This window comes from Lethenteron reissneri, chromosome 10 (genome assembly GCF_015708825.2).
Source record: "Lethenteron reissneri isolate LAM-NWPU_2019-01 chromosome 10, ASM1570882v1, whole genome shotgun sequence".
Lineage (NCBI taxonomy): Eukaryota > Metazoa > Chordata > Hyperoartia > Petromyzontiformes > Petromyzontidae > Lethenteron > Lethenteron reissneri.
The window spans coordinates 5,640,208-5,661,774 of NC_083788.1; the positions used below are offsets into that span (position 1 = coordinate 5,640,208).

Consider the following 21,567-nt stretch of genomic DNA (forward strand, 5'->3'; position numbering starts at 1 on the left):
GTGTAACCATCGCCACTGGGGAGACAAAGGCGGCTGGGCAAGTTGCTGGCCACCCACCCCCTCGTGTACCATTCGGGCCTTCACAGGTGCTCGCTAACAGCACTTGCCCCAACAGTCTGTTAATGGTCTGTTGTCTGGTGTGCTATGTGTGTTCGCATGGTTTGGCCATGCTTGTTTGTTATAGTACGGAGTTAGAATGATGGCTTTAATCTAAGTTGTCTTGTGGTTGTTGTTGCATCCCACTGGAATTTTTGCACAGCGTTGGTGTACGATGCTTTAATTCTGGAAGACTTTGCAGTTTTTTCCTGGATCTTTCTGTTTGCGCAAAGTCATTTGAAGATGTTTTCTTGTTCATGTTTTTGTTTTTTGTTTGTTGCAGTTGCACCCGATTGAAGAGCCCAATAGCTCACGGGGCTATACCTAATAAATAAAACTGAAACTGAAATGGGCAACGTGGTGGCGAGATGTTAAGTACCTCGCCTAGTATACAGGAGGTCGTGGGTTTGATTCCAACCCCGACGCCTGTTGTATATTTGGAGTCTGCGTGTTCTCCCCATGGTCGCGTGGATTTTTTGTCCAGGTCCTCCGGTTTTTCCACATTTAGAATCAACATCACGCGTTTAGAGTATTTGCCTGCTATAATTTGCCACATGATGACGATAAGCCACTTTGTTGAGCCACCATTTGTGGCCAGGTCACTTCTGCAAAAAGAGCTACACAGCCCAGTGGGCCTTACCTGGTAAAATACAAAACAATGTAGCATAGCGTGATGCGCGTGCTCGTATCCGTGCGAGCGTGGCGTCTGTGCTGGTGTGGAGTCTGTTCTAGCGTAGCATAACGTCTGTAGTGATAGGTTTTTACCCTTTCAACTGGTACAAAAACATACATCTTTATACAAGGCATCATGTTTGCAATAACCACAACACAAGCAGTCAAAATGCAAACAAAAGAAACAACTCTGATGATGATAATGTATGCACTGTCCTTGAAGTTGATTGGTCGACACCCGAGACAGCTTTTCTTAGAGCCTAGTCTCCATTGGTGTTGGACCAGATGACGCCAAAAGGCGCACACCAATGGAGACTAGGCTCTAAGAAAAGCTGTCTCGGGTATGGACCTATCAACTTCAAGGACAGTGCATACATTATCATCATCAGAGTTATTTCTTTTTGTTTGCATTTTGACTGCTTGTGTTGTGGTTATTGCAAACATGATGCTTCGTATAAAGGTGTATGTTTTTGTACCAGTTGAAAGGGTAAAAACCTATCGCTATATTTTGCCACTGGTAAAGGAGATGTCTCATAGCGTAACGTTTGTGTTAGCGTGGTGTACGTGCGAGCGTGGCATCTGTGCTGACGTGGCGCTCGTGTTATGGTCGTGCACACGAACCCGTAGGATCCCGACAGCACGGTGTGAGCGTCGACCAGCAGCGTCCTCTCCAGACTCTGGCCGCGGATCTTGACGCCCGACTTGCAGCAGTACGACGTGCCGTTGAGCATGCGGATGCGCATGTTCTGTGTTCGCCGTCAAGACCAGCAACAGCGATGGCACCAACAAGAATAACAACATCAACGTCATCGTCGTCAACGTCGTCGACACAGACATCGGTGACGACATCAACAACAACAACGACAACTTCATCATCATCAACATCCTCATCAACACCAACATCAGTGACGACATCATCATCAACATCCTCATCAACACCAACATCAGTGACGACATCATCATCAACATCCTCATCAACGCCAACATAAGTGACGCCTTCAACTATGTCATCAACAACAATGCCATCATTAAAAGAGCCGGGGTTCTTAGTTGATGAATGGGCCTGACGTTGTAATCGAGCATTCCTGCTGTGGCCGAATGCTCGGGCGCCATGGGAACATCTCAGCTGTGATAAACACGTGTGTACACAGGTGTGTGGAAACAGGTGTGTGTGTGTGTGGAGGGGCATACAGGTGTGTGTGGGGATGTTCACAGGTGTGTGTAGGGGTGTACACAGGTGCGTATACAGGTGTGTGTGGACGTGTACACAGGTGTGTATCCAGGTGTGTGTGGAGGTGTACACAGGTGTGTGTGGAGGTGTACACAGGTGTGTATCCAGGTGTGTGGAGGTGTACACAGGTGTGTGTGGAGGTGTACACAGGTGTGTATACAGGTGTGTGTGGAGGTGTACACAGGTGTGTATACAGGTGTGTGTGGAGGTGTACACAGGTGTGTATACAGGTGTGTGTGGAGGTGTACACAGGTTTGTGGGGGTGTACACAGGTGCGCGTATTCAGGTGTGTGGAGGTGCCTACAGGTGGCGCCGTACCTGCAGGTCGCGCGCGCGGAGCCGCATGCCGCTGCACATGTCCCAGAAGAGGGGGAAGGCGATGGCGTCGAGCACCAGGTAGACGGGGACGCGGCGCGTGGGGCCGCTCACCTCCACGAGCTCCGAGAAGAGGTCCACGTCGGAGAACACGTCCATGGCCACCGCCACCACCTCCACGCGGAGACGGCGACATCACGGAGAGACGTCATCACGGTGACGTCGTCACGGAGACGTCATCACGTCATCACAGAGACGTCATCACGGTGACGTCATCACAGAGATGTCATCACGGTGACGTCATCACGGAGACGTCATCACGGAGACGTCATCACGGAGATGACATCACAGAGACGTCATGACGTCATCACAGAGACGTCATGACGTCATCACTGAGACGTCAGGACGTAATCACAGAGACGTCGTCACAGAGACGTAATGACATCATCATGGTGACGTCATTACGGAGACGTCATCACGGAGACGTCATCACGGAGACGTCATCACGGTGACGTCATCACGGAGACATCATCACGGAGACGTCATCACGGTGACGTCATCACTGTGACGTCATCACGGAGACGTCATCACGGTGACGTCATCACGGAGACGTCATCACGGAGACGTCATCACGGTGACGTCATCACGGAGACGTCATCACGGAGACGTCATCACGGTGACGTCATCACGGAGACGTCATCACGGAGACGTCATCACGGTGACGTCATCACGGAGATGTCATCACGGTGACGTCATCACGGAGACGTCATCACGGAGATGTCATCACGGTGACGTCATCACGGAGACGTCATCACGGAGACGTCATCACGGAGATGTCATCACGGTGACGTCATCACAGAGATGTCATCACAGAGATGTCATCACGGTGACGTCATCACGGAGACGTCATCACGGAGACGTCATCACGGAGACGTCATCACGGAGACGTCATCACGGAGATGTCATCACGGTGACGTCATCACGGAGACGTCATCACGGAGACGTCATCACGGTGACGTCATCACGGAGACGTCATCACGGAGACGTCATCACGGAGACGTCATCACGGAGATGTCATCACGGTGACGTCATCACAGAGATGTCATCACGGTGACGTCATCACGGAGACGTCATCACGGAGACGTCATCACGGAGATGACATCATAGAGACGTCATGACGTCATCACGGAGACGTAATGACGTCATCACGGTGACGTCATCACGGAGACGTCATCACAGAGACGTCATCACAAGAATTGCGTCATCGCAGAGACAGCGTCATCGCGGACATCACAAACCACGGCATAGAATCATGGACACTTCATGAAAACGCCATGCGGGTGAAGCTTCACCGTCACCAACCCGAAAACTCATCACGATCTACAACGTCCATCAACTCACATCGCCCTCACTCCACCGGTGTGTTCGTGTGGTGTGTGTTTGTAAGGCACGTGCATTAGCATGTTCGTGATAGCGAGGGGTGTGCGTGAGTATGTTTGTGTTAGCGAGGGGCGTGCGTGAGTATGTCTGTGTGTTAGTGTATTAGTAAGGCACATGTGTTAGTATGTTCGTGTGTTAGCGAGGCGCGTGCGTGAGTATGTTAGTGTTAGCGAGGGGTGTGCGTATGTTCGTGTTAGCGAGGGGTGTGCGTGAGTATGTTAGTGTGTTAGTGAGGCGCGTGCGTGAGTATGTTAGTGTGTTGTGTGTTAGCGAGGGGCGTGCGTGAGTATGTTAGTGTGTTGTGTGTTAGCGAGGGGCGTGCGTGAGTGTGTTTGTGTGTTAGCGAGGGGCGTGCGTGAGTATGTCCGTGTGTTGTGTGTTAGCGAGGGGCGTGCGTGAGTATGTTAGTGTGTTGTGTGTTAGCGAGGGGCGTGCGTGAGTATGTTAGTGTGTTGTGTGTTAGCGAGGCGCGTGCGTGAGTATGTTAGTGTGTTGTGTTAGCGAGGGGCGTGCGTGAGTATGTTAGTGTGTTGTGTGTTAGCGAGGGGCGTGCGTGAGTGTGTTTGTGTGTTAGCGAGGCGCGTGCGTGAGTATGTTAGTGTGTTGTGTGTTAGTGAGGGGCGTGCGTGAGTATGTTAGTATGTTCGTGTGTTAGCGAGGCGTGTGCGTGAGTATGTTAGTGTGTTAGCGAGGGGCGTGCGTGAGTATGTTCGTGTGTTAGTGTGTTAATACGGCACGTGTGTTAGTATGTTAGTGTGTTAGCGAGGGGCGTGCGTGAGTATGTCCGTGTGTTAGTGTATTAGTAAGGCGCGTGCGTGAGTATGTTAGTGTGTTAGCGAGGGGCGTGCGTGAGTATGTTCGTGTGTTAGTGTGTTAATACGGCACGTGTGTTAGTATGTTCGTGTGTTAGCGAGGGGCGTGCGTGAGTATGTTAGTGTGTTAGCGAGGGGCGTGCGTGAGTATGTCCGTGTGTTAGTGTGTTAGTAAGGCGCGTGCGTGAGTATGTTAGTGTGTTAGCGAGGGGCGTGTGTTAGTATGTCCGTGTGTTAGTAAGGCGCGTGCGTGAGTATGTTAGTGTGTTAGCGAGGGGCGTGCGTGAGTATGTTAGTGTGTTAGTAAGGCGCGTGCGTGAGTATGTTAGTGTGTTAGCGAGGAGCGTGCGTGAGTATGTCCGTGTGTTAGTGTATTAGTAAGGCGCGTGCGTGAGTATGTTAGTGTGTTAGTAAGGCGCGTGCGTGAGTATGTTAGTGTATTAGTAAGGCGCGTGCGTGAGTATGTTAGTGTGTTAGTAAGGCGCGTGCGTGAGTATGTTAGTGTGTTAGCGAGGGCCGTGCGTGAGTATGTCCGTGTGTTAGTGTGTTAGTAAGGCACGTGCGTGAGTATGTTAGTGTGTTAGCGAGGGCCGTGCGTGAGTATGTCCGTGTGTTAGTGTGTTAGTAAGGCGCGTGCGTGAGTATGTTCGTGTGTTAGCGAGGGGCGTGCGTGAGTATGTTAGTGTGTTAGTGTGTTAGTAAGGCGCGTGCGTGAGTATGTTCGTGTGTTAGCGAGGGGCGTGCGTGAGTATGTTAGTGTGTTAGTGTGTTAGCGAGGCGCGTGCGTGAGTATGTTAGTGTGTTAGTGTGTTAGTAAGGCGCGTGCGGGAGTATGTTAGTGTGTTAGCGAGGGGCGTGCGTGAGTATGTTAGTGTGTTAGTAAGGCGCGTGCGTGAGTATGTTAGTGTGTTAGCGAGGAGCGTGCGTGAGTATGTCCGTGTGTTAGTGTGTTAGTAAGGCGCGTGCGTGAGTATGTTCGTGTGTTAGCGAGGGGCGTGCGTGAGTATGTTAGTGTGTTAGTGTGTTAGTAAGGCGCGTGCGTGAGTATGTTAGTGTGTTAGCGAGGCGCGTGCGTGAGTATGTTAGTGTGTTAGTGTGTTAGTAAGGCGCGTGCGGGAGTATGTTAGTGTGTTAGCGAGGGGCGTGCGTGAGTATGTTAGTGTGTTAGCGAGGCGCGTGCGTGAGTATGTTAGTGTGTTAGTGTGTTAGTAAGGCGCGTGCGGGAGTATGTTAGTGTGTTAGCGAGGGGCGTGCGTGAGTATGTTAGTGTGTTAGCGAGGGGCGTGCGTGAGTATGTTAGTGTGTTAGTAAGGCACGTGCGTTAGTATGTCCGTGTGTTAGCGAGGCACGTGCGTGAGTATGTCCATGTGTTAGTGTGTTAGTAAGGCGCGTGCGTGAGTATGTTAGTGTGTTAGCGAGGGGCGTGCGTGAGTATGTTAGTGTGTTAGTGTGTTAGTAAGGCGCGTGCGTGAGTATGTTAGTGTGTTAGCGAGGGGCGTGCGTGAGTATGTCCGTGTGTTAGTGTGTTAGTAAGGCGCGTGCGTGAGTATGTTCGTGTGTTAGCGAGGCGCGTGCGTGAGTATGTTAGTGTGTTAGTGTGTTAGTAAGGCGCGTGCGTGAGTATGTTAGTGTGTTAGCGAGGGGCGTGCGTGAGTATGTCCGTGTGTTAGTGTGTTAGTAAGGCGCGTGCGTGAGTATGTTTGTGTGTTAGTAAGGCACTTCCGTGAGTATATCCGTGTTAGCGAGGGGCGTGCTCCACGGTTGACCCTCGGCTCACCTTGGTGGCGCCGCGGATGAGCTTGCGCACCACCTCCTTGATGCTGGGCTCGCCCTCCTCGAGCGGCGGCTGGAAGTAGCAGGAGACGGTGGTGCCGAGGCTGCGCGCCACGTTCGGCCAGCCCAGCTCCAGCTCGGGCACCGTCACGTCGGAGAAGACGGGCCAGTACGTCCCCGAGCCCATGTCCTCCTCGTCCTCGCCGTTCTCCTCCTCGCCACGGCCACCGCCGCCGGCCAGTACCAGCCCCATCTCGTGGAGAGAAGGTGGGTGGGGGTGGGGGTGGGGGGGGGTGCAGAGGGCGAGAGAAGGTGACGCTCGGAGCGTTACTCGACGCGTCGTTCGTGGCGTTCACCCAGGGGGTGTCGAGATGACGATTGCAGCGACACACACGTCGTGGTGGGGGGTGGGATGGGAGCGCGAGCGGGGGGGGGGGGCGTTCCTGAGAGGGGTGCGGAGACGGATATCGAAGCGACGCGGCTCAAAGCGATTGTACGGGCTGGGTGGAATAGAAGGCAAAGGGCGAGAGGTGGCGGATAACGGGAACGAGGACGGACGACGCTGCGGGCGACGTAAGGCTTCATAACGTGACGACGGATTCGCGAAACGACGCAGAAAAAAGGGGGTTCTGGCTTTTTTTCTCGTCATTCGCGAACTTGCCATCCGCGGGTTTTGGCCGTCCGCGACCGCGTTGAGACGAGATAAAGTGACGAGAAAAAGGGATCAGAGAGAAAGTGACGAGAGAGAAAGCTTATTGACGTTATCTATTCAAGGTAATTCATGGTAAAAAAAAAGGATAGGTTTTCGTAGGCCGATACCATTACGGGCCGTCCATAAATGACGTCACGCGATTTTGGACGATTTTTTACCCCCCCCCCCCCACCCATTGTCACACGGCGTCACAAAAAGTCAGACCCCCCCATCAAATATGACGTCACAAAACTCTGCCCCCCCCCCCCAAATAAAACATGCTTCAAATCGCTTTAAACTATTGTCCCTGTAGTGCGTCTTTAACGTGGCACTGCACTCTGATGTTGTAGGAGAAAACATTCATCAAAAAGTCTATTTAATTAAGTAGAACGTGTTGTCTATCTTTACTAAAACTTGCGCATTTTGATGTGACGTCACATTTATCAACCCCCCCCCCAGGTGCGTGACGTCATTTATGGACGGCCCCTTATCCGCGAAATTTCGATTCTTCACGAGCCTCTCTGAATCAAATCCCTTGCCGCGAATAACGAGGGAATCCTCTGCGGGATATAATCACGGGACTGCCACGTGTCTCGCATGTGAGCCCCCCTCCCCCACCTCCCTCTGGAATTTTCACAGTGGACCGAGCTCCCGACGTTTCTAGAAGGCTCAGCATGGCCACACACACGGGTGGATGAACTAATAGCCCCTCCCTTCCCATCCCCCAGAAGTCCCCGCCCACTGGTACATAGCCACGCCCACTGTTCGTGTGGCCACGCCCACCTTACCCCCCCCCCCACCCTCCCCCCCCTTGAGGCGAGAACGTTTTATCAAAATTAAAAACAGTGAAGTGGAAAAACTAAAACGTCGGTATCTAAACATCCGCAATCTAGATTTGAAGCTTTCGTGACTTGCAAGGATTCATATTCTTAGGTTTTTTCTCTCACTTGATACAGCTAATCCACCTGAAGACGGAAGCTTGCGTTGCCTCCGAAACGTCGTGATTTTTATTTTATTTTCATTTAACTTTTATTAATTTTAATTTTTTACCTACGTGACTTTACCGAATAAACCTAAGAATATAAACATCCGCAGTCGCGCCTCTAAATCGCCGCTGCTGCTGCTGCCGCTGCCGGTCACATTCTCTCAAAATGTATTTTGATGACGGCCCGATCACAAGAGGACTACAATGCAGTTCTTCAGGAATTACAGGTGGTTTTAATTTTAGTAGTTGGGTCATGCTCAAAGGCTGAGGGGCTTGCTCGCTTTTTTCACTTTACTTTACACACTTCCCGCACCTTCATTGACACTCATGGCACCGCCTAGAACATTGCGAACGGGGGTACAAAAAAAGGTGTAGCTCTTCTCTCAAATAAACGACTCAAGCCGGCTCTTGAGAGAGAGAGAGAGAAAGAGAGTTTCTGAACCCTGGGGGAAATTACGTTTTTTTTATATATATATAAAAATTGTAAAAATAAAATGAAATATATGGCACTGTCTAGAACATTGCAAACGAGGGTGCAAAAAACCAGTGCCGCTCTTCTCTCAAAAAAACAACTCAAATAAACGACGTTCTCGTTGGAGATTGAGTTTGAGTCTCAAGAGAGAAACAGAGGGGAGGGGTGGGAGGGGATGGGGGGGAGGGGAGGGAGGGGATGTGGGGAGAGAGGTGAGGAAGGGAGGGGAGGGAGGGGAGGGAGGAGAGGGGAGGGAAGGGATGTGGGGAGAGAGGTGAGGAAGGGAGGGGAGGGAGGGGAGGGAGGGGATGTGGGGAGAGAGGTGAGGAAGGGAGGGGAGGGAGGGGAGGGAGGGGAGGGAGGGGATGTGGGGAGAGAGGTGAGGAAGGGAGGGGAAGAAGGAGAGGGGAGGGATGGAGGAGGTGGGAGAGGAGGGGACGGAGGGGAGGAGAGGGGAGGTAGAGAGAGAGGGGGGGTAAGAAGGAGGAGAGCAGAGCGTGAAATCTTTCGTGAAATCTTTCATTTTTAAAAAGGGGGGGGGGCACGTAAAGCAAAGCATTGGAAAAAAGACTAAAAAAACTAAATTATGAACGAAGCAAAGTGCCGACTACACCGAGCATCTTCTTGTTTCCTCTGATCGTAAAAAAAATAAAAATAAAAAATAAAAAAGAGAGTTTCTCCACCCTGGGGGGGGGGGGGGGGATTGCGCTTTTTTCCCCACAAAAAAAATGTCAAAAAATAAATCAAATTCCAAAAAATCCCTAAAGTCACCTTGAACTCACCTCGCCGTGGAGGCCATTGGCGTCGTGTCTGCGCGGCGCGGCCATGAGGGACAGCAAGCCGGAGGCCGCGGCGGGGCCGCTGTGACTGTGCAGCGCGGGCCGCTGGTGGTGCAGCACGATGTGCTCCACCTCGGGCTCGGAGAGGAAGGCCGGCAGGCCCTCGTGGCGGAGGAAGTCCCGGTAGGCCGCGGGGCCCTGCTCCACCAGGGCGTCGATGGCCAGGCGCTGGCTCTCACGCGCTCGCGGGTCGGGCCCCGGGGGGCCGCCGCCGCCGCCGCCGCGACCGTCCTCCCAGACGTCGAGAGCCGAGCAGAGCGGCGACATCGGCGAGAAGGTCTCCATGGGGCCTCCAGGGCTGGGCCACGCCATCGTGGTGGCCGGCAATCACGGGGGCCCACCACGCGGTCCTCTCGAGCGGACCGTCGGCTTCTGTTGTCTCACACGGCCGAGAGAAACGCGCAGTTTTGTATTGCGCGCTTTCATTTAACTCACGTTGTCGTTGTTGTATCCTCAAATGTTGTGACTCAATTTTAACCCATTTCCCAATGTGGTATCGACTGCAAACTTCGTATACTTATGTCATACTGATGACAATACTATATTCTATCATAAAAAATAAAAAATAAATATTTTTAAACAATGTTTTTACACGCTTTCTATTAACTCACTCTGTCTATTTTCGTTGTTGTATCCTCAAATCTTCTAACTCAATTTTAAACCACTTCCCAATGTGGTATCGACTGCAAACTTCGCATACTTATGTCATACTGATGATAATACTATGTTCTATCATAAAAATAAAAATAAATTATTTTTAAACAATCTTTTTACATGCTTTCTATGAACTCACTCTGTTGTCGTTGTTGTATCCTCAAATCTTGTAACTCAATTTTAACCCACTTCCCAATGTGGTATCGATTGCAAACTTGGTATACTTATGTCATACTGATGACAATACTATATTCTGTCATAAAATATAAAATATATATATATTTAAACGATCTTATTATATGTTATGTTTCGGCTTGGGTCTAATTATCCACGGTAAACTCACGTTGGCTGTAATTGGCCACGGTCCCTTACGTTGTGGCAAGCTTCGGGGCCACTTCCTGGAGTCGTGGAGTTCTTCCATTACGAGAACATTTCAAAATAACAGCGTGTTTGAAAAAGATTTGTTTAATATTATTTATTGAGTTGACCGTCGCTTCGTTACGTCGCCACCGTTTCCCCTTACGTCGCCGCTGTCCCTGCTGTTCCGTCTACAACTCCCTTTTTGTATTCGTCTTCCTCCTGACCCACTTACTCCTTGCTCTTCCCCTCTCCTGTGTGTGGAATGAGTTGGCGTGAGGGATGTGATGGAGTGAGGCATGAGGTGAGGGATGAGGTGAGGGATGAGATCGGGTGAGTGAGGAGTGAAATCGGATGAAGGGTGAGGAGCGAGGTCGTGAAGAGAGACGCAGGGTTGAGGGAGACTGGTGAGGAGTGATGAGGAGAGATTATGTCGTGAGCACAGAGATGGGTGAGGAGTGATTTAGCCGAGAAAATACATTCAGGCAAGAGGCAAGAGTGAGCAGACAGGGTGAGAGATTGTCTGAGGGTAGAGACAAGGTGAGGTGTGAGAGGTTTGGGTGAGGGGTGAGGAGGTGAGGTGAGACAGCGTGAGACGAGGTGAGGGGTGAGTAGGTGAGGGGTGAGTGAGAGAGGGTGAGTCAGAGGTGAGGGGACGAGGTGAGGGGTGAGTAGATGAGGGTGAGTGAGAGGTGAGGAGACGGGGTGAGACAGCGTGAGATGAGGTGAGGGGTGAGAGAGAGGGTGAGAGAGGGTGAGGAGACAGGGTGAGTGAGAGGTGAGGGTTGAGCAGGTGAGGGTGAGAGAGGGTGAGTGAGAGGTGAGGAGACGGAGGTGAGGCAGCGTGAGACGAGGTGAGGGGTGAGTAGGTGAGGTGAGTGAGGGGGTGAGTGAGAGGTGAGGGGTGAGTAGGTGAGGGGTGAGTAGATGAGGTGAGTGAGGGGGTGAGTGAGAGGTGAGGGGTGAGTAGGTGAGGGGTGAGAGAAGGTGAGAGAGGGTGAGAGGGAGGGTGAGTGAGAGGTGAGGAGACGGGGTGAGAAGGTGAGGGTGAGAGAGGGTGAGTGAGACAGCCTGAGACGAGGTGAGGGATGAGAGAGGGTGAGTGAGAGGGTGAGTGAGAGGGTGAGTGAGAGGGTGAGTGAGAGGTGAGGGGACGGGGTGAGACGAGGTGAGGGGTGAGTAGATCAGGTGAGTGAGGGGGTGAGTGAGAGAGGGTGAGGGGTGAGTAGGTGAGAGGTGAGTGAGAGGTGAGGGGACGGGGGTGAGGAGACAGCGCGAGACGAGGTGAATTCCCTCCCAGCATTATTAATCTCTCTGCGTCTCTCCTCCTAATTGGCTGCAATTAGCACCTGTAGCCAGAGCTCGCCTCGACTTGTGCAACATGCCGTGGCAACTCGAGCGGTGGGTGATGCGGAACATTCCAGGCGGAAGCTCGACTTGAACGTGACTTTTGGCACGAAGTACAACGCGCATTACGGGCTAAGCTTTGTAAGAACTGAACATTCGAGAGAAATACGAATACTCTGATGGTGCATTGTCTTTGAGTTGTGCGCCATGTGGCGTCAACTGGTCCAACACCACGTGAGACTGGGCTCGAAGAAAAGCTGTCTCGGGTGTGGACCAATCAATTTCAAGGACATCATTATCAGAGTTGTGTTTTTTTTGTTTGCATTCCGACCGCAGGTATTGTAGTCAATGCAAACATTGAATCCTTGTAAAAAAAGGCGTCAGTTTTGTTGCCAAATAAAAGGGTAAAAACAATGATCATATTTTGCTACTGGCATAGAAGGTTCCAATGGTGTAAATGCTTACCCCGAGCTCTCATACTCTGATGGTGCATTGTCTTTGAGTTGTGCGCCGTTTGGCGTCATCTGGTCCAACACCATGTGAGACTAGGCTCTAAGGAAAGCTGTCTCGGGTGTGGACCAATCAATTTCAAGGACAGTGCATACATTACCAGAGTTGTGTTTTTTGTTTGCATTTCGACCGCAGGTATTGCGGTCAATGCAAATATGACTCCTTGTAAAAAGAAAAAGGTGTCAGTTTTGTTGCCAGATAAAAGGGTAAAAAACAATTATCTAGCAAATACGATTGTTAAATTCTCATTTTTTTATCGCTTCAGCAAAGAGGGGGGGTGGGGTGGTGGGGTGGTAGGGGAGGTCGGCCGAAAGTTTATACGTCGCTTCACAAGCCTCCGATTAGGACGGTTGGCTGCGTACGGTGCGAAAGAGGTTCAACATGCTGCACATACAGGTCTCGCACGAAACGCCAGACGATGAAATAGAACAAAGGTGGCTACAGAGCTCGCTTTCTCTCTCGTGTGAGGAGGGCGCCTCTGCCAAGAGACTCAACGTCCAGGCGGCACTTGCGAGCGTGGGGCGAAGTCAGCTGCTGCTGCTGTAGCTGCTGCTGTAGCTGCTGCTGCTGCTGTAGCTGCTGCTGCTGCTGTAGCTGCTGCTGCTGCTGTAGCTGCTGCTGCTGCTGCTGTAGCTGCTGCTGCTGCTGTAGCTGCTGCTGCTGCTGTAGCTGCTGCTGCTGCTGTAGCTGCTGCTGCTGCTGTAGCTGCTGCTGCTGCTGTAGCTGCTGCTGCTGCTGTAGCTGCTGCTGCTGCGGTGGATGGGGCTCGTCTGCTGTGGATGCCGACAAACGGACTGCTTTCGTGACTGCAGGAATTACTCTTTGGTTCTTTCGGTCTCTCTCTGTGTGTGTCTCTGTTTTATCTCTCTGCTTACGTGTCTGACTATGTGCCTCCTGTTCCGTGTTTGATCTCTCTCTTAAATCTAGCAATTTTTGGAAGAGCGTAATCAACCAGGTAGGGTGTTGACTGTTATGTTAGCCACTCTCTGTGTTGTATTGCATTATATTTCTAAGTTTACTAGGTTGTTGTTTTCGCTTTCATTTGTACCTGACGATGATTGCTTGTGTTGCAATAAAACGTCGTATGCTATTATTTAATTTGCTATTTTCTCTTTCTACGTGACTTTACCGAAATGCTCTGATAACACTGGTCAACAACAATATTTTTTTCTGGCCTGGACTTTTGCAGCTCTTCTAGACTAATTTCAGGGTGCTGATTCCAAATCTGATCTCAGATTTGCTCTAGCACACCTCATTTTTATGCTATCGGCATACCCCATTTTCATTGATTTTACCAGAAATTAACTCTGTCACTTATGATTGCAAGTTGTTGCGAGTCAGTGACTGCTTTAGTGTTAATATATGGTGCTGTATTTTAGGATAGTGTGTTTATAATATCATTTTATATAGATATCCAAATTTATTTAATATTTTTCTTCTGCAGTTTTTATTGAAAATGCAATATTTTATATCTCAAAAACCTGACGTGAGACAAAAACGGATGCCAGATTTGGAATCAGCACCCCAAAATTACATTAAACCCGTTGGAATACCTTATGCCAGAAAACGTGTGTTGACCAGTGTTATCCGAGCAGCATGAGTAGCTGCGTGTGCTACTGGCCCCGCGCTTTCAAGGGCTTCCAAGCCATCAATTCCGGTTCAGTGATTCTGCACTCGCTCTATAACTATAGTACTATACCACCTTCGACTTTTACGAGGGACCGGGTGTTTAAGGTGAGCGATTTGTCGTATTATCTGGCTGTGTAGCAAATAGAAAAAAATACAATTACTTTACTGTGCAAATTTAACAAATTGTGTCTTAATATTTACGTGTTTTTTTTTCATCTAGGGCCCCTTTATAACGCAACGCTACAGGCCCCGCACCAGCTTAGTCCGGCACTGCCCCCCGGGGAGAGGTTCTAAGGACGTCCTCAGCCCAAGATTGCGCTGGAAAGACGTGGGGGGGGGGGGCTGGTACTAGGAGAGAGCCGTGATCCGTGATCCGAGGTCGATGCCCGCTGGTGGAGGGCACAGGGGGCACGATGGGAGGGGACTTGGGGACTTGGTGGAGGTCCACTGCCTTCCGTGACCCAATTCAGTTGGGGACAAGCGGGCCGATATTGATCGATTCATTGAAGGTCCCCCCCCCCTCCCACATCGTGATCAAAAGACTCGACGATATTCGCCAGGCACGCTGTGTGTGGCCTTCAAAAGGGATTTAAGCAAACAATATGCACAACAACGGGTGACGTTTCGGGCAACGGGACTCCTTTCGACACGGCCCAAACAGTCAGTGTCCCTACCTTGTTACAGACCAATTCAGACCTATACTTTCTTTGGAGCTTTCGTGACTGCAGGGATTACTCTTTGGTTCTTTCGGTAAAGTCACGTATAAAGAGAAAATAATACATTAAATGCTAGCATACGACGTTTCGATTGCAACACAAGCAATCATCATCAGGTATAAATGAAATAGAAACACAAATCTAGTATACGTAGAAATGTAATGTAATACAACAGTGTTATCCGACTCTCTGTTCTATTACATTACAGTTGTATTACATTACATTTCTAAGTATACTAGATTTGTGTTTCTATTTCATGTTTCTATTTCATTTATACTTGATGATGATTGCTTGTGTTGCAATCGAAACGTCGTATGCTAGTTTTTAAATTATTATTTTCTCTTTATACGTGACTTTACCGAAAGAACGAAAGAGCATTTCGATGTAAAGCTTTCGTGACTGCAGGGATTCATCTTCTTGGTTCTTTCGGTAAAGTCACGTAGAATGGCAATAATAAAATAATTAAAATAAAACATAATAAAATAATTCTCACAACGTTTCGGCCACAACGCAAGCAGCCGTCGTGAAAATTGTATTTTTATTATGTTTTATTTTTATTCTTTTATTATTTCCATTCTACGTGACTTTACCGAAAGAACCAAGAAGAGGAACCAAAGAGCAATTCACACCGTATTGGTCACCCCGTGCCCCCTTATAAACCTCAACGTTCATCCTACAAAGTCCCATCGCAAGGGAGAAACACAAACAAATAGACACAAACATTTGTGCCCGTGTTGATAGCGGCTGCACGTCGTATGAACCTAAAAACTCAATTAGCCTGTACAAACTTAATTTGGAGCTTTCGTGACTGCAGGAATTATTCTTTGGTTCTTTCGGTAAAGTCACGTATAAAGATAAAATAATAAATTAAATTAAATACTAGCATACGACGTTTCGATTGCAACACAAGCAATCATCATCAGGTATAAATTAAATAGAAACACAAATCTAGTATACTTAGAAATGTAATGTAATACAACAGAGAGTCGGATAACATAACAGTCAACACCCTATCTGGTTGATTACGTTCTTCCTGAGAACGTAATGCTAGATTTGTGTTTCTATTTAATTTATAGCCTGTACAAGACTACGTGGTAAACCGTGTGGGTTGACAGCCATGAGTGCATCATAGCCGGTGACCCAAGTACGAAACAAAGTTGACTCACGCCGAGTGTAACGATAAAGCCAATAACAAGCGGACAAACCCCTGCACAACTTCAATCGCAGGTATTGAGGATCATATATATTAAGTATATAAGTATATTTCGATTTAAAGCTTTCGTGACTGCAGGGATTCATCTTCTTGGTTCTTTCGGTAAAGTCACGTAGAATGGAAATAAAACATATGTTTTATATTTATTATTTTATTATTTCCATTCTACGTGACTTTACCGAAAGAACCAAGAAGATATATAAGTATAATATAGTGCACAGTAGAAATTTGGTGGTGGCGGTGGTGAGTGGGTGCACAACGAACCCCGGCCACCCGAGTTTGATTCTCCGCTGAGGGTCAACACCAGTCGACGAATTATTTGAATCGGTCGCCTAGGTCGACTCAGCCTCAAACGAGTACGTGGTGCGGTGTTGCAAATGTCACCACTGGGAAGACAAAGGCGGCTGGGCGTGGTGTTGGCCACCCACCCACCTCGTGTACCGTGCCGGCCTTCGTAGGTGCTCGCTAACAGCACTTGCCCCAACAGTCTGTTAAGGCTCCACGGGGGATCTTTTGTCTTTGATGGTTGAAAACAAAACCCTGTATTTTAGCAGGTAAAGCTCACTGAGCTGGCTATCACATATAATAGCCCGATGAAGTTGGCTCATCATCATGTGGAAATGTATACCAGGAGAACAAACACTCGAAACGCGTCATGTTCATTCTGAACGTGGAGGGGGAAAACCAGAGGTCCCGGAGAAAAATCCACACGAACACGGAGAGAGAGAGACACACACACAAACTCCAAATATACAGCAGCAGGCGTCAAGGTCGGGGTCGAACCCATGACCTCCTGTATACCAGGCGAGGGAGTTAACATCTCCTAGCCACCGTGATAATGATGAGAGAGAGAGACACACAAACTCCAAACATACAGCAGCAGGCGTCAATGTCGGGGTCGAACCCACGACCATCCTGTATACCAGGCGAGGGAGTTGCCATCTCTTAGCCACCGTGATGAGTTGGGTAGGAGAGGTCCATGAAGGACCTGTCAACTGTGAGAGAGCTGTGGGATGGCGAAGATGTGGTTGGTTGGTGGTGATGGCATCTCTGGCGGTGTCCATGATGACATTTTGACCCGTGTGCGTGCAGTGTGCCAGCGTGAGCAATTGGGCAAGACCGAGCACACAAGTCGTTCATTTGCACAGCACCACAGCCTGTGAGTCAACACGTAAAGAATATCAATAAATATAACTGATATACAGGATACGCATGGACAAATATCAAACAAAGACAAGGATCCCTCGTGTAGCCTGTAACAGGCTGTAGGGGCAAGTGCTGTTAGCGAGCACCTATGAAGGCCGGAACGGCGCACACGAGGGGATAGGTGGCCATCACCACCGCCCGGCCGCCTTTGTCTCCCCAGTGGTAATGTTTACTACACAGCGCACCACGTACTCATTTGAGGCTGAGTCGACCTAGGTGGAGGCTCAGGACCGGTTTAGATAAACGTCACCGGTGGAGGTGGCCGTGAGCGGGAATCGAACTCGGGTCGCCGGGTTCGTAGCGCAGCGCGCTAACCACTACACCACCGCTCCCCATATACGCATGGACATACACGCAGACATTCCACTGCTGGATGATTTATTTACCATGCCTTTGCGGGTGTAGGGGGGTTGGGAGGTTATTCAACCATACTTCACCACACTGGTGAATGCACGGTGGTCCAAGCACGACTACCCAGGCTCAAACGCCTGCTTAGCTTGTGAGATCTTACGGGCGACTTAGTCGCAGGCGACCGACATGACGTCACCGCGGCGCTGGTGCCAGGCTAGGTGCACCTTGAGGCAGGAGGTCAAGGGAGAGACCCAGGTGCCACGGATTCATTGAGATGACCCACAGATACACACGTTCATTATTTTTCGATTTAAAGCTTTCGTGACTGCAGGGATTCATCTTCTTGGTTCTTTCGGTAAAGTCACGTAGAAGGGAAGTTATAAAATAATAAAAATAAAACATAATAAAATAAGCAATACAATTATATTGTTATGTTTTATTTTTCTTATTTTATTATTTCCCTTCTACGTGACTTTACCGAATGAACCAAGAAGACGTTCATTATAATACACGACACACCTGTATGGGCACTCTTTATACAATGTGTACATTGTGTACACTTTTATACTACAGTGCACGCTTACACAATTGCGTACACATATATACATATATTAACGATACGTATTGCGTCCATGTTGAGTACTGTATGTGAGAATATTTACTCTGACTGCAGGAATCCGATGAGCATTAAAGCTCATTTTCACAGGCGTCCAGTTGGGTAAGGAAGTGACAGCACTCAAGAAATATATATGCATCGTGTATATATATATACTCTAGACTACGAGAGCACATACACAATTATGTAACGTGTACTTTGTGTAGCTACTACGGTGTATATTGAGCATATTCTGCAGGATATACCAGTGTGTACCTGTCATACGGACGTACTACAATGCACGCACAATCAACAGTGCACGTGTATTATAGCTTCATTGACTTTATACGTGGCACACGTACTCTGTGAAGTACGCACACGTGTGCACTGCCTTGACAATGCAACACGCGTGCCACATCACACGAACGCACGTGTCTCTACTCCACGCACACCGTTTCTACATCACACATCACACACACACGAGGACTGCACCTTGTCACACAACTCGCCTGCAAATCGTCCTCACAAAAAGACGGGGACCTCCCTTGCCGGTTTCAAAATCTAAGAGGAGGGGGGGGTTGACCCCCTTCTTCTAGGCAAATGAAACGGCCGTCAAGATTTGCTAAACGCCAAACAGAAACGTCTCGCATGGGATCGTGATGGACATGCGAACAAAACAACCGCGTGGGTAATGCGGACAAGGATTCCATGCCAATGGTTTCCGTTTGGTGTTTTAGCGCCTTTGAACGCCTGTTTTTATTTGCCAGCGAGGGTAAAAAGCCTCTGCTTAAAGGGCCTTCAAAATGCTGAGTACACACGGAATACTTTTTACACACACACGTGTACATTTGTTGAACGTATGCAGTGTGCACTATGTAAGACTGTATACGCACACGCGTGAAACTGCGTACACTTGACACGACTACTTTGTAACCAACTACTTTGTAACCGTGTACACACGTACCATACAAATATAAAGATCCCCCCCCCCGTGTAGCCTTAACAGACTGTAGGGGCAAGTGCTGTTAGCGAGCAGCAGCTATGAAGGCCGGCACAGGAACACGAGGGGGTGGGTGGCCAACACCACGCCCGGCCGCCTTTGGCTCCCCCGTGGCGATGTTTACACGCCGCGCCAGGTACTCATTTGAGGCTGAGTCGACCTAGGAGAAGCCCAGGACAGGTTCAGATAATTGACACCGGGATGGGTGGCCGTGAGCGGGAATCGAACTCGTGTCGCCGGGTTCGTAGCGCAGCGCGCTAACCACTGCGCCACCGCTCCCCGCAGACACAAATGTAGGCATCACACACACTAAACACACTACACCAGACACAAACATAAGCACTGTATTCTTGGTTCTTTCGGTAAAGTCACGTAGAAGGGAAGTAATAAAATAATAAAAATAAAGCATAATAAAATAATATATAATATAATAATATAATTATTGTATTACTTCCCTTCTACGTGACTTTACCGAAAAAACCAAGAAGATGAATCCCTGCAGTCACGAAAGCTTTAAATCGAAACATAAGCACTGTGTATACACACACTCACACACACACCGACACACACAGCCCGGATTCACGTATCTCACACCCTCACCTGGACTCGATCCTCTCTGGCTGAACTGAAACCACTCAAGTGCTTCTCTGTATCGTTCCAATGTTAGTATATGTACCGCCGGAGTAAGTGCTTCACTCCTAAGCGTCCAACTGCTCCTCTCCTCGAAGCCTTGCTCACAGGCACGTCCCGGTCACCATCATCACTCTCATCGTCGTCGTCGTCATCATCGTAATCCCCACCACCACCACCATCATCTCTACCACCAGCACCGCTGCCACCGTCACCAACGCAGCTGGTGGTGGAGGTGTGGGGGTCTCACCGGGTGTGGTTTCTCATTCTCGCAGTCTCCGTCATCGCCTCCACCCACCAAGGGAAGGGGCAGGGCTCGCCGGAGCAGGGTAGGGCAAAGCAGGGCAGGACAGGGGGTCTGTAGCAGGGCAGGGCTGCGTAGAAGGGCAGGGTAGGGCTGTGTAGCAAGGCAGGGCTGTGTAGAAGGGCAGGGCTGTGTAGAAGGGCAGGGCTGTGTAGAAGGAAGCCAGACGTCTTGCATAATCGCGAAAAGAGACTCGCGTGGTAACGTCTCGACGTGAACGAGCACTGACTGTGTGCGAGTAGATGACGCACAGTAAACACAGAATGTACACATAGTATCCCGGGCCACTGAGACAACGTACCGACTCAGCACAATTAGCCAAGAACAACATTGCGTGTGTATCGCCTTAGAAGGGGGATGGAGAAAAACAACACACGACGTTTCGGGCAATGACACTTCTTCATAGCACATTTGCCCAAAACGACGCCGATTACACATTGTTTTCCTTTGAGGGCACACACACACAGCGTTGTATTGACTTGTTGTGGTAAAAAAAAAAATATTTTCTGGAACTCAGTCTCGGGCAGCTCCGGCTGAAATCAACTTCTGATGGGCAGGCTAGGGTCCAGCTCGAACAGCCAGTAGTCAAGAATCGTTCAACCCCTGTTGACCTTGGGGGGGTGTGGCAGGAATGTCCCCTGACCCCCCAAACAACGACGCAACAGCTTAGAAAGGCGGCCACGGTTGTAACGGAGGAATTTCCATCTGGTAACAACATACACAATGGGAGGCGGTCCATTATACTGGTAGGAACCCATTGTTTCCACCAGCCCACAGATGATTATTGTGTCCGTCCGTCGTGCAGGGAGGGGCTGGGTAAGGAGGGAGGGGCTGGGTGGGGAGGGGAGGTGGCGACGGATCCCAACATCTTCAGGGGCTGGTCAACGTGCTTGTCGGCTACGCCAAGCTCGCCATTTACAGGGCGAGGAAGGTGGCCCTGGAGGGGAAACGTCCGGCCAGCAGCCTGGGCATCTTCCGCGCTCTGGTCGGAGCCAGGGTGTGGCTGGAGTTCCGCCATGCGCGGCTGACCCACGCCGTGCCGGCCTTCAAGGAGCAGTGGGCGATGGAGGAGGCCGTGTGCTCCGTGGCAGATGATGGGGAGCTCTGCATGCTGTTATGAGCTACCCGTCGGAGGCCATAGGACTGCGAGGGGGGCGGCGTGAATAACGAGAGAGTGAGCGAGAGAATGAGCGAGAGAGAGAGCGAGTGAGAGAGAGCGAGAGAGCGAGCAAGCGGGAGAGTGAGCGAGAGAGCGAGCGAGAGAGCGAGCGAGCGAGCGAGGGCTACATAAAGCCCCGTTTTAAAAAATTAAAAAAAAAAAAAATTACGAAATGATGAACGAAACAAAGTGCCGAATACACCGAGCATCTTCTTGTTTCTACTGATCGTAAAAAAAAAAAAAGAGGGGAGGTGGGGAGGGGCTGGGTGGGGAGGGTGGGACTGGGTGGGAGGGGAGGATGGGGGTGGTTGGGGAGGGGCTGGGTGGGGAGGGTGGGGGGTGCGAGGGGTGGGGCTGGGTGGGGAGGGGCTGGTCACCCCGTGGTGCCCTTATAAAACTCAACGTTTAACCTACTCACGCCGGCTTGTGCCCGCCCTCACAGCCGGGCATATTTGCGGAATACACCACGCCGCCGTTGACCCTGCAGGCCATTGACCGAGCAACCCAACGTTCCTACCAGCTCCCTCCGCAGGAGGACTGTGTTACCTGGGTGCGGTTTATGAGGATGGC

General features: G+C 50.0%; 1 protein-coding gene across 2 annotated transcripts in view; it reads right to left on the reverse strand.

Moving 5' to 3' along the window:
* Positions 1-19,774, reverse strand: part of LOC133340834 (uncharacterized) — a 30,332-nt gene extending 10,558 nt beyond the window's left edge. Inside the window, exons 1-5 of one of the 2 annotated variants that reach the window (XM_061549258.1) lie at positions 19,505-19,774; positions 9,270-9,698; positions 6,344-6,592; positions 2,318-2,488; positions 1,390-1,514 (exon numbers count right to left, since the gene is read on the reverse strand). In XM_061549258.1, coding sequence (XP_061405242.1) covers positions 1,390-1,514; positions 2,318-2,488; positions 6,344-6,592; positions 9,270-9,638 — 914 coding nt within the window. In that variant the 5' untranslated portion in view covers positions 9,639-9,698; positions 19,505-19,774. Of the gene's footprint in view, positions 1-1,389; positions 1,515-2,317; positions 2,489-6,343; positions 6,593-9,269; positions 9,706-19,504 lie in introns of both variants that reach the window. The other variant, XM_061549259.1, reaches the window with a different exon arrangement.
* Between the last annotated feature and the right edge of the window lie 1,793 nt (positions 19,775-21,567).